The 13,213-nt window shown below is 26.3% G+C and overlaps 2 protein-coding genes across 9 annotated transcripts; both read left to right on the forward strand.

Moving 5' to 3' along the window:
• The first annotated feature begins 1,468 nt into the window (after positions 1–1,468).
• On the forward strand, positions 1,469–2,754 carry Yippee (yippee zinc finger protein). Its single transcript, XM_074255928.1, has 2 exons — positions 1,469–1,779; positions 2,107–2,754. The coding sequence occupies exons 1-2, from the start codon at positions 1,619–1,621 to the stop codon at positions 2,294–2,296; spliced, it is 351 nt and encodes a 116-aa protein (XP_074112029.1). The 5' UTR covers positions 1,469–1,618; the 3' UTR covers positions 2,297–2,754.
• A 947-nt stretch (positions 2,755–3,701) lies between these two features.
• Positions 3,702–11,824, forward strand: Smg (sterile alpha motif domain containing protein 4 smaug). 8 transcript variants are annotated; one of them, XM_074255675.1, is made up of 7 exons: positions 4,316–4,810; positions 4,888–5,040; positions 5,785–6,091; positions 6,186–7,247; positions 7,338–7,497; positions 7,576–7,819; positions 7,894–11,824. In XM_074255675.1, exons 3-7 carry the CDS (start codon positions 5,878–5,880, stop codon positions 8,056–8,058), a joined length of 1,845 nt encoding a protein of 614 aa, XP_074111776.1. In that variant the 5' UTR covers positions 4,316–4,810; positions 4,888–5,040; positions 5,785–5,877; the 3' UTR covers positions 8,059–11,824. The 8 variants fall into 8 exon arrangements, with proteins under 8 accessions (XP_074111779.1, XP_074111784.1, XP_074111776.1 ...); XM_074255679.1 differs by having other exon boundaries at positions 4,888–4,959; XM_074255676.1 differs by having other exon boundaries at positions 4,316–4,806.
• Positions 11,825–13,213: the final 1,389 nt, after the last annotated feature.

The following is a 13,213-nucleotide window of genomic DNA, read 5'->3' on the forward strand; positions in this document are numbered from 1 at the left end:
CCTGGTCAGAAGAAAATGTTTTATATGAAATACATTCACGGATAAAAAGGTGATGTAAAATTTGTATCACTGTAGACGCTAATTTTGTATCTAATGTATTATGTCCTATACTTTACTATACTATGATACAGCATTTTCTATAGTAGTGAACCGAATATAGCATCACCTGACGTAAAATTTGTATCACTTTTTTTTCCGTGTTGATTTCAGGACAAGTAATAATAGTATATTACACACCGAGGGAAGTAAAGTAAGAAATGTCTCAGATCACATGTAATTGTTGGCCGAGGCGAAGCCGAGGTCAACAAACATGTGATCTGAGACATTTCTTACTTTACTTCCCGAGGAGTGTATACTATTTTTTTCCCTGACGAAGGTGTAAAGCGGAAACTTTGTTTAGCGCAGCGGGGCTAAAGTTGACGCTTTACACCCGGAGGGGAAAAAAAGTGATTTTTATTTATGTAGAAATATGAGGTTGGAAGTATGAATTTAAAAAAAAAAAAAATTTTGGAAAATAACGGCTTAAAATTTTCGAAAGATACATTATTTTTTAACTTCTGAAGTTTCACGAGTAAGCTAAAAAAATTTGGCCGAAAAGTTAAAAAAAAATAAACTAAATTGTAAAAAAACTTTTTTTTTAAATAATAAAAAAAATTAGAAGCAATAGCGATCACATCCTGAAATATGCGGGGATCACTGCGGAATTAGTTGAAGTTTTTTAGAAAAAAAAAAAAAAAATGGTCCAACTTTGAGAAAATCACGGTTTTTTCAAAAAAACTAAAATATTTCATATATCTGGGATTCTGAAAATTTTTTCATATTTTTTTCAAAAACTACATTTAAAAACAAAATTTTGAAAAAAGTTCCCAAACGGTCAATTTTTGAAAAGTTCTAGCATTTTCAAAAAAAAGAGCGGTTTTTTTTTCGAAAATTCGTAACTTTTTTGAGTTTGGAAAAAAATTTTTAAAAATTCTGAAAAATGTCTTTTGGGGGTAGAAAAAGATAGAAAATTTTTAGCGAAATCGAAAGAGGTCAGGTAATAAATTTGTCGATTTGGCATGGAATGACCCATATACACACATGTAACATGTTGTATACCGTTTATATGCGTAATAAAAAATAGCATATTTTGATGTACTCAATATTTTATTTTTATTCAAATGATAATAACAAAGTGCCCCTTGGAATATTATTAAAATTTTTTATAAAAATTAAAGTAGCAGATTTTTAATAATTTTTAGAATTTTTTTCAGAAATAAATTAGTGCAAAAAAAATTGACAAGTAGAAATAAAAAAAAATTAAAAATGCAATTTTTTTTAAATAATTTTTTAGAACAAATTTGTTTGTTAAATAAAATTAAAAAGTTTAATGTCCTAAATTTTTTAAATTATCATTTGAATTTTACCGCCACATATAATGACATTCCGCCATCTTTAAAGACAACGTTAAAGTCAATCATAACAAAACATTGGGTTATTACTATACACATATAGACGACATTCATCTTCCATTATTATTGTTCTGGCCTGTGTCATTTGATTTTAATAAAAAATCGTCAAACAATCTCTAAAGTGCCGTTTATTTATTTCTAAAAATTAAGTAATTAAAAAAAAAACCATGGGTGTTATTTTTTTGGAACATATTGGAGGAGCTCGTTTATTTTCTTGTGCATCATGTGATACTAATTTAACAAACAGAGGTCAGCTGATCAGCACACGATTTACAGGAGCTACGGGACGTGCTTTTCTTTTCAACAAAGTTGTTAATTTAAATTACAGGTACATTTATTTATTTTCTTTTTAATTAAATATTTTAACCTATAAAATAATCCATCTATTTATATAATACTGAAGTTCGCGGTCAGCTATCAATTTTAAAAATTTTTTTTAAGAACTTAATTGCAATAAAAAAATGCTTCTAAAAATTTACACTTGTAATTTTTATTAATTTTCACATGTGAAACTTTTTAACAATTTAATTGCTATAAAATTCCAAAAAAAATTTTAATATCTATTAACTTCAGTATTACCTATTTATAAAGATTGTCGAAGACAAAAATACCTGTGATAAGTATTTAATAAATTATTTTCTTTGTTTCCATAAAGTGAAGTTCAAGATCGTGTAATGCTAACAGGGAGACACATGGTCAGAGATGTAAGCTGTAAAAATTGTGATGCTAAACTCGGCTGGGTTTACGAGTTCGCTACTGATGACAATCAACGTTACAAAGAAGGACGTGTCATTTTAGAAAGAGCTCTTGTTACAGAAAGCGACGGAATGGGCGAAAATATTTAATAATCATACATTTTTTTTTTTTTTGTCAAATTAATATAGTTAGTGAAAGAAATGAAATTATTTGATAAATATTTATACTCGACTATTGATATGTTTAGATATATTAACCGATTTAGATATATTAACGAATAAATATTAGTTATTGAAATATTTGCGACAGGATAATAAATTCAAATAGCAGTCGTAGAAAAGAAAAAGTGCATACTTTTTATTAAAAATACCGTAATAAAGAAATAGACATTGTAAATTTAGATTCATAAATAAGTATAGTCCTTGAGGACATTGCGGTTGTAAAGTAATTTCAAACCTCGAACTGACATCTTCATTATATCTCATGAATTTCAAAATAAATATATGTAGGTGAAGGCCGCACAATTAATGTTATTTCTTATTTATTAAAAACAAATAATTTTTTATAATTAATATCTGTGAAATACAATGAAATTTATCACTTAAAATCGTTCATTAATCTATTTTTTTAAGTTTACAGTTTTATCTTCTTTTCATTATGGTTTTTTTTTTAAATTAAATTAAAGAAAAATAATTTTTATTTTTTATTGTTAATTGATTTAAAATACAACAAGTTATTATTTAGTTTTTTTTGTTAAATAATTAATTTTTATTTTCAACAAACTCATTTTTAATTTTCAAGTGCGACAATTATTTTGTTATTATAAAAATTAATAAATAAATAGTAGAAAAAATAAAAATGCTTTTAAAAATTTCCTCTAATAATTTTTTTCAATTTTCATATGTTTAATTTTTTTAATAATTTTATTTTTATAAAATTCTAAAAAAATTTCTAATATCTGTCAACTTCAGTGTCATATTTATGACATTGAAGTTAGCTGTCACTTGACAATTTTTTAATTTTTTTTAACAAATAAATTTGCTCCAAAAAATTATTTTTAAAAAATTGCATTTGTAGTTCTTTTAAATTTCTAGATGTCAATTTTTTTTTTTTGCTTTAATTTATTTGTTTCAAAAATTCTTAAAATTATCAATTATCTGCTAAGTTAATTATCATGCCATATTTTTTTTTTATTCTAATTCAATTAATAAAAAAAAAGAAATAATTTTCAAAAGTTTGCTGATTCCAATTTTTTCCATTCGGTAAATTTCTAATTTATATTACTCTTTGATAAATTGACTAAATAAAACTTATAAATGTAAATACTGATAATGACAATAGTTACATCAAAACAAAATATGTATCACAGCAAGGATAATTAAAAAAAAAAAACGGCGGGAGCAGTTGAATAAATGTTACAAATCAAACAGAAGCTGCGCAACAATAACAAGATATATTATCTATTTCAATTGGTCAATCAGAGTCAGCATCAACCAATAAAATAACACTACTGAGGTAGAGCAGGAACGGAGCAGGAAGCAATAAACAGTGTGGTCACGTAGGCCCACCAAACCGCATGGTGTAAAACGACATACATAATACATACACAACATATAACCATATAACTATACGAAACTTCACCATACACACCATACATGTATAGTATACACTATATATAAATACACGTTTATATTTACTCGACAGGAGAAAAAAAGTTAACGCTAAAATGCTCTAACGGTGAATAAATGAGTATTGTGTTGAACGTGTTAAATTCATTGCCGACTCAATACTGACATATTAATACGGTAATTAATAATTGTAAATTATTTATTTAATTAATCTCAATAAAACATTATCAATTATGATAAGAATAATATATAACATCTGAAAACGGTGCTCAAAGTGTTTGTATCTGCGGTTAATGGCCGAAATTATTCGACTATTTATTTTTATTATTTATTTACTAAGTATACACAATTAATTAATTTATTTATTATTTTTGTTTATATTTTATTTAATTTTTACTATGTTATTTATTTTTTCATCTTCATTTTAGAGTAAAAAATAAATTTCAAGACCTTAAAAGCAAAATAACATCGTCCATGTTATAAGTATGTATATATGCTCGTATAAAGGTATGAATGTGTATATATATATAAGTCACGATAATCGAGACCCAACATTGAAGATGGTGGCGAGACGCCCATCCCCTTTGATCCTCGTTCCCCTTGTCTAGGTTTAAAACCAGCCGACGCTTACGATGCGAATGAAGACAAAGTTACACTGCGCTGTTGCATTTGTGTAAAAGCAAGACACCGATAACATACATGTATACATACAAAAAAGAAAGATTTCTTTTGGAAATTTGAGACTAGTTGTGTGCGTGTCATTTTTATATTATTGTGGTGTGTTGGTGTTGTCGCTCTAACATACAGCAGACGGATTGTTAGTCGTTGTTGAATCGTCGTCGTCATCATATCATCGTATTATTAAGATTCAACTGACGCCTACTCTGCTACTACCGCAACATAAAACGATCGGATAATATAATAATATAAAATCGTCAATTGTCATAATTATTGCAGTTATTATTAATTTTGAAATTTTTTTTTAACACATTATTCGCTCAATGACATATTGTCGGCGAGGTGAAACGAGAGTGCGTAAGTTATTATTATTATTTTTTTATTTTTTCATGATTTTATTTAATATTATTTTCATTTTATTTTATTTTCAACAGTTATTGTTATTGTATGCCATACAGTTTTTGTTTAATACAATCCAACGCCAGAATGGATTATATGGTAGCCGAGTGAGTTGCTATAAATACACTCATCGTGGGGTAAACAAACTTGACCTCTTCGGAATTCTTATCGATGATATATTTGTTGAGGTTATGTGAATCTTTGAAATACCTTTCATCAAAATGAAACAATAATATTATTATTATTATAATTATTAGTATTAAAATAATAATAATAATAATAATAATAATAATAAAAATAAATATGTAAATGAATCGTGAAGTACTGAGGTGTAATGAGAATTAAAATTTATAATATTATCGTGGCTATATCGTCGCTTCTGCTGCTACTACTATATATATATATATATATATATATATATATATATATATATATATATATATATATATATATATTGGTATAGTATGTGTTAATAGTATATATAGTATACATATAGCAGTATACGCAGTTGGTATAGAAGAAAGAGAGCCAAGTCAATATTATTTTCAACATAACAGATTGGTCGACAATGATGGTTGAGAAAGGTTCGTGCCAGCGAGGCGAATGACCTGTTGTGCGTTGGGTGGTGCTCCGTTTTTGCCTTAGTCTTTTATTATATTTTATTTTTCTCTAGTCTTTCGTTTTATCCTTCGTGTTTATACCATTTTATAAATACTCTTAATGCATATATATATATATATATATATATATATATATATATATATATATATATATATATATATATATACACATATATACATACAAATATTAAAATTATTTCATATAATAATTGTATTTTATTTTATTTTATTTACTATAATATCAAAGTTGGTGTAACAAAGTTAAATTTATTGATTAAATTAAATGAAAATATTTTTTCTGTGTGTGATTAGGAAACGACGGGCATTTATAAAACCTAATCCAAGGACGTCAGGACGTCAGAAATAATAAATATACCGTACTTAAGTACGGATAAACAGTTAAATATGAAGTGGGCACCAGGTGCATTATTTTGCGAGCAAGTTGGCGAACTTACTCGTGTATTTTCACAATGGAATGAGTGTGAGCAAACAGTAGTACTGTATGCTCTTTTACGTCGAATACCAGCAGTGCAAGCACGATTTTTGGCACAAGCATTACAGCATTCTCTTATTGCACGATCTGAACTCGATACGCAAGAGCTTAATGCCAACAATCCAGGTTAATACTTAATTTTAATTCTATTTACACTTAACTTGTACCCTCTTAATTTTATAATGAATATTTTAATTTTATTTCATTTATCAATACACAGCTTTTATCAACTCGCTGATGTCAGAGTCTACTGAAGTTGCGATAAATCAAATACTTGCTCATCTGCCGCTGTTACGACCTGGTAATCTTGAATGTAAGCAAAGTTATCTTATGGCGATACCTGAATTAGTAAGCCATTGTGTAAGCACTGGACAATTTACTGAACAAACTCAACAGCTCTTGAGTTATACATTAATACATCCAGCAATCACAAGTCCAGATCGTAGATCATTAAGCCAATGGTTAAAACATTTAGAGGAAAGAATAACAGGTACTCCGCCAATTCATGGCTTAGAAGAGTACACTAATGCAACAAACAGATGGGACATTACGTGGAACAAAAATTCAAAACAACATCAACAGCCTGCTAAAGCTTTGAATTTGTTTACTGGAAACAGCGGTGGACAGTCGGGTAATACATTTAATGTACAATTTCCACCGCAAATTACCCGACAACGACGATCTAATAGCTTAACACCACCAGTTGCACCGCCTCATCATTTAGAAGTCGTTGAACGCGCTAATAATACTAATAACAGTACCAGACACAAACCAAGAAGCTTTAGTGTTTCTGGTGATAATTCCAGCAGTCTTATTGGATTAGGGCCTCTAAGTCCTCAAAGTTCGTGCACCAGCAGTGGTAGTGAAGGACGTCTGGATGAAGCCTCAAGTCGTCCATTGAGTAGTGGCATGCGAGATGTACCGCGTTGGTTGAAAACACTCCGCTTACACAAATACAGCTACCTTTTTACGACAATGAGTTATGAGGAGATGTTACAACTGACAGAAGATCAATTGGCTGAGCAAGGTGTTACCAAAGGTGCACGTCATAAATTAGCATTGTCTATTAGCAAATTGCAACAGCGTTACTCGATTCTTGTTAATTTAGAAAAAGAATTATTGACACCAATTGATACCCTTGACCCTTTTGGTGATGGACCAACTCTTTTGCTCATTTCTACTCTTGATGAACTTAATACTATTCTTATGACACCATTGAAGCCCAGTCAGGAAGATGATCCACAGGATATTCCTGCACAATTTACTAAAGTTATCGGCAAATGTATGTTTATTACTTTGATATTAATTATTACTATGTAGTATATAATTATTATTATTTATTTATTTATTTTTATTCATTTTATTATTTCAGTATGTAGCAGATTAGTGTTGGACATGATCGATGAACACATTCTTGTCGGTTGCATTAATATTCTAGAAAAAGTTCTTCAGCATGATTGTTTCACTCCAAATCAGAAAGAGAAGGTACAGCAGTGGCGTAGCAGATTAGGAAATCCACGACCTACACCAAAGTAATTAAAATTTTTCATTGTGTATATATCATTTAAATTAAAAATATTTTATTAATAATAATTGTTTAATATCGACAGGTGGGTTTATGGAAATTTCAGCAATAGACGATTTTATATAAATCCTCACACTAAAAAACCAAGTATCTACAGAGGACCTGCCCATGATAATCATTTGCAGAATAATAAATTTATGACTTCTCATAGAAATAGCATTTCAACACCGTACTTACAAAATAACCATAATCATGGAATTAATTCTAATATTTTACGAACAACTCATGTTGCTGAAAAAAGACCGAGCTTACAAGAAAATAGTTTAGAGGTAATTATTATTTAGATTAATAATTATATATTTTTTTTTTAATTCATATTAATTTTTAAATTTTATGCATACAGCAATTACAAAAAACTCTACAGCGTACATTCAGTGCACCACGTGATCACTTTCACAGTCAAAATAACACACCATTAGAAACGACCGAGCCAGAAATAAATTCAAGACTTGAATCACTTTGTCTACGTATGACTGAGCAAGCTATCGGCGGTTTTGGTGAGGTTTAATTTATCATTATCACCTACTTTTTTTTTACAAGACCTCTCGCTATTCTACTGCGTGTAGATGAAATTATATATAATATAATGATAGTTTTAATTGACACGGGCCAAGTGCCCTCGGTGAACGTACTTTTTGGATATCGTAGATAATTATCGATAATTTTAATGAATGAAAGAAGATAAACGACGAAAAAAATATTAATACGTACTGACAAGCAGTAATTAATTAATTAATTTTTCTCTTATGAATTTGTAAATCATATTTTAACAGTCACTGCAATTGTATTATTTATATTTAAATGGAAAAAAAAAAAACTTATAGAATTTGGCAAGCCAAATGCTACTAGGAAGATTGATTCTTTCCTTCAATTTTTACTTCTATATTAATAAATTAAAAAAAAAAAATTAGATTATATACTGCGATAGAATTTGAAACAAATTCCTAGTAAAAATGAAGAAAAAAAAAATAATGTAATACGCGACTGTTTACTTAGTTAACGAAAAAAATAATAATACTAATAATTAATGTAATAAAGTAAACAAATTGCGTGTTATTTGCAATAATTTGTGTTATCCATTTCAGGAAATGGAATTCTTCTGATTTTAGAACACCAATCAAGCATTATTATGTGCATTGTAAATTTTTTTTCTTTTATTGACTGATATATAAATAGTAAATATTTCTTTTAACAGTTCTGTCAAATAGGACTAATAGCAATTATTTTTTTTTTCTTTTTTTTTTTTTTAAATATTAAATTATAATCGAATCAAATTATTTTATAATTATTCTTTAAATCGAATTGAAGTAAAAATTTTCATAATTTATTTATATTAAATAATAATTGTTCGTTGCATGATATAACTAAATAGCGTCGATATTTATTTTTTATTTGTGTTATTTTACAAGCAACACTTAACAAAAGCATTGATTGTTTCTGAGTATGATAGTAGAATAGATTATGCATACAATTATCTGATAATTAGTAACATTCAAAGAAAATAATTGATAAATTCAAATGAAACATTATTTTAACACCCCGGGGGCAGTATAGTAAGACTAAAGACCGTTTTATTTATGTAATTCTATATTTTTATTAGTACATTTTAATTATTATTCTCATTAGTCTATTAATTCAATAATTAATATTAACTTTATTCGTTGATATTCAGAAAATTAGAAAAAAAAAATTAATTTGGTTTTGCCAATATATATTGAAGTGTAATCAGCAAAGGTATATTGAAAAGTAATATGAGTGCCAGCCGCAATAAATGTACTAATTATTTTAATTAACTAACTATCATTTTTAACTATAAAAATAAAAAAAAAAAAAAAAAAAAGTTAAAACAAATTATATAGTATAAAAAATAGTTATATAGAGTATGATCACATAATATTGCTTGTAACATCGAAATCTGTGGCTTTAAATTACTATAAATTAATTAAAAGAACACTTAATGTACTAAGCGTTAGCACTTGAATTAGTTTTGCGATATACCTTAACGATATTTTTTGTGCAACAAAAATAAATCTACTGAGTAATGTTAATTAAATAAATAAAGAATCAAACTAAAAGTTGAATAAATAAAACTAAATAAAAAAAAAAAAAAATGAAAGACTGACAATTTCGCGCGCCTCATTAGCTGTGAAAAATAATATGTAATTAATAATTATAAAAAAAAAAAAAAAAAAAAAAAACTATGTAAGTCAACGCATTAACTAATCTCTGCTATTTTTATTATTATTGAATTCTTAATCATAATTTCAAGATTAATTTATAGTCACTTTTACATAAAAATAACTGCGTTTATGGGTAGTCAATAAAATTCCAATAATTTATATAGTTGAAATGATCTGTGTTTAAACTGGATGCTAAAAAAAAAAAAAAAAAAAAAAAAAAAAAAATTACAGTAACCAGGCCTGATAGAATTTGAGTCCACCTTTTGATATGTTACACGAGTCGGATTTGGATATTTCGGGTTAAGTGCCTACCGCTCGATGATATTATAGCACATTAAAATGTCGTCAGACAAAAGTGCCTCGAGAATGAGCTGTACAGTTCGCATTGTTTTACAATTGTTAAACAATTGTAAATTTAAATAAGGTGGGCACCTATTGTATTTTTAATTTGCATGCTCTTCGATTACCAATTATTAGTGTCTAATCGTGATATTTTATCTTTGTATGTAATTTTATTTAACAAAAAAATATGGGCGGCATTTTTAAATTATAGAAAAATTTTTCAACGTATCGATTGAAATATTTTATGATAATTAGAGAAATATAACTATGATCTCCTATTATTGTCTCGTGGATAATTAATTAATTTTTTAAAAAATATATAATTATAAATATTAATTGTAGTTGTCATAACTAATATTCTAATCTATAATGTAACTTCAACCATATTATGCTATTGTTGGCGCGTGAATGTAACAATTGGAAGACTGCGGAAGGGAAAAAAACCTGTCAAAATAATAATTGATTAGAGAAAGGTATTAATAATAAAAAAAAAAATGAAAATGAAAAAAAAAATAAATAAAAAAAAAGGAGAAAATAAAAAAAAAATTAAAAAAATAATAATAAGGAGTACTATTAGTAATTTTTTTAGAGTAATAAATGTAATTGATAATAATAATAATGCTGATAATATTAATACAATTAGTAGTGTAATATTAATTAACCATGATCAATAATAAGTGATGACTTATTTAATTGAGTATATCCCAATAATTGTCATGTTTATTGATAATAATGAGCTGGCTCGATAGAGTTACACCAAGCAATCACTGATACCCAAGATTATAAACGCAAACAATGAAAGGAAAAAATTTTCATAAAGTAACAAAACTAAAAATAGTTAATAGTAAAATGCAGAGGACTCAATGTAATGAAAAGAAGAAAACAAACGATAAAAAAAAAAAAGATTTCTCATAAAAATGCATTTTTTTAATTATTATAATAATGTAATAAAGTTAACTATAATTGAAAATTATATTTTAATATTTCATAGGAGCTACTATATTTTTTAGGGTTAAAAATAAAACATTGAATGCTTTTAGCTCCTTTAATTATTGACCAGAGAATTCTGATTTTTTATAAAATAAAAACTTTTGGTCAATTTAAAGATAGAAAAATTTCCAAGTGAATTAGTTTTATTTTAAATGAAAAGTGTTTTAGCGATGAAAGAAAGAATGTTTTATTTTATTTTCTATGTACATTAATTTTTTGTAATTGTATCCATTGTTTATTTTAACAGTACTTGTGAACTTGTCAATTTGATTATCAAAAGCTAGTCAACATATTTTTTTTTCATTTTAACTACTGTTTTTTTTTTTTTTTACTATCATTTAAATTAAATACTGATTATTGATTAATTATGTACGTTAAAATCAATAATTCAACAATAAATAATTATATTCTGTGCAGACGAAAAAATTATTTTGCATATGTATGTGTTGGAAATTATTTCGTCGAAAAATATGAAATTTCACGGGATAGGCTTCACATACTGAACGAACAAAACGAAGTAATTAATCAGTTAAATAAAAAATAAAGTAATAAATAAAATGGATTGTAGATGTAATGAGCCAATAAAAATAAAAAGACTGTTCTTGTGCTTAAAATGAAGGAGTCCAGGAATTTCTTTTCAGTGTAATAATATTTTATCAGTGAATAAATCACATTATCTAATCTATAAAGGCAGGACCTAAACTAACATTTAAAAAAAAAAAAAAAAAAAAAAAAAAAAAAAAAAAAAGTCAAGTTTTTATTCGTCAATTTATTAACAACGTAATTACTTCAGAAAACACACGGTGTATGAAATTTATAAGAGTATGAATGTCGAAGGTCAATGTTGAAAAATAAAAATAAATTTTATTTGATTTTATGAAATATCATAATTAAAAATCATGTACTGTAATAATATGTTATTAATTTTTTTTGTTCATCACTACCACCGTAATCTTATTGCTATTAAATCATTGTCATTAATTAATTGATTAATAATTTTATTATATTATATTTAATTGATAATGATTAATAATATATATTATATATAATAATCATAAAAATTAATATTAATCACACATCACGAAAAACCACCACAAACGTATTCGACATCCTGGTGCGACTTTGAGCTTGCTCTTAGCTCGTAATTTAATAATCCTATTACATTTAAAGAAAAAAAAAAAAAAAAAAACATTATTCTTAAATCAATATTACATTAGAGGAGTCTGTATTTATTTTATATGAATATGTATAATATTATTTAAAAAATGAAATAAAAAAATGTATCACGATTTCTCGTGTTTAAGACTGGCGAATAGGGTTGTGTGTACTTAGGTAAAAGGCTGAGAAATGAATTTAAAAACAAAAAGTTCTAAGAAGTTGATGTAAAGAAAAATTGAAAAAAAAAATTATTAAATAATTGAAAGTCAGATTTTGTGGCAATGTTGCTTTAAATAAATTTTTTTTTTGAGGCATCGGTTGATTGTTAAAGTATAAAAAAAAAATTACAGTCTTACTAGAATTTTTTTCTAATAATGTGTGTATGTTTATTTTTTAAATCATAAAATGAGACACCAAGAAATTTTAATTAATAATTAATTAGGCTAGCCAAACACTCGTGCATCATTTTTAAAATGCTTGTGTGTGTGTGTGTGTGTGTGTGTGTGTGTGTGTGTGTGTGTGTGTGTGTGTATATGAGTGTGGATAATTTGTTTGTTTACTCATCGTAAAATAAATAAATAAAAAAAAAATATTTTATTATAATTAATTATTAATACGAGAGTTTGGCTGAAAGGTGTCTTTGAAGCCCAGATAGCAAGTTTATTGTATTGATTTTTAATTTAAAAAATATATAATCCTAGATGGACAATGGATCTCTTTTTAACAAACATAGATTTAATTTTATATTGTATTGTATGCCCGAAATTGTATTCTGCAAGAATTTGTTATTCGGAAAGCGGGCTCCTCTGATAAAAAATTTGCTAACTGGGATTTATTATGTTAATAATGTAAGCCAGATAACTTGTAAAAACGCAATTTTTGTACTGTTATGAGGTTTAATAATAATAATATTAATAATTATAATTATAACAATACTATTAACAATAATAATAAAAATAATAATTAATAGACGAAAGTACACTAGTGTGTAGT

The sequence above is a fragment of the Cotesia typhae genome, unplaced genomic scaffold (assembly GCF_013202065.1).
Source record: "Cotesia typhae breed Kobodo isofemale line unplaced genomic scaffold, CoteBio_Ctyphae scaffold_152, whole genome shotgun sequence".
In the NCBI taxonomy this organism is placed as follows: Eukaryota; Metazoa; Arthropoda; class Insecta; order Hymenoptera; family Braconidae; genus Cotesia; species Cotesia typhae.

Coding starts and splice junctions, on each gene's coding strand:
- Yippee (XM_074255928.1), top strand. CDS start 1,619: ATGGGTGTTATTTTTTTGGAACATATTGGAGGAGCTCGTTTATTTTCT. Junction 1,780..2,106: donor GTTGTTAATTTAAATTACAG/GTACATTTATTT, acceptor GTTTCCATAAAG/TGAAGTTCAAGATCGTGTAA.
- Smg (XM_074255678.1), top strand. CDS start 5,878: ATGAAGTGGGCACCAGGTGCATTATTTTGCGAGCAAGTTGGCGAACTT. Junction 7,498..7,575: donor AATCCACGACCTACACCAAA/GTAATTAAAATT, acceptor TAATATCGACAG/GTGGGTTTATGGAAATTTCA. Junction 7,820..7,893: donor TACAAGAAAATAGTTTAGAG/GTAATTATTATT, acceptor TTATGCATACAG/CAATTACAAAAAACTCTACA.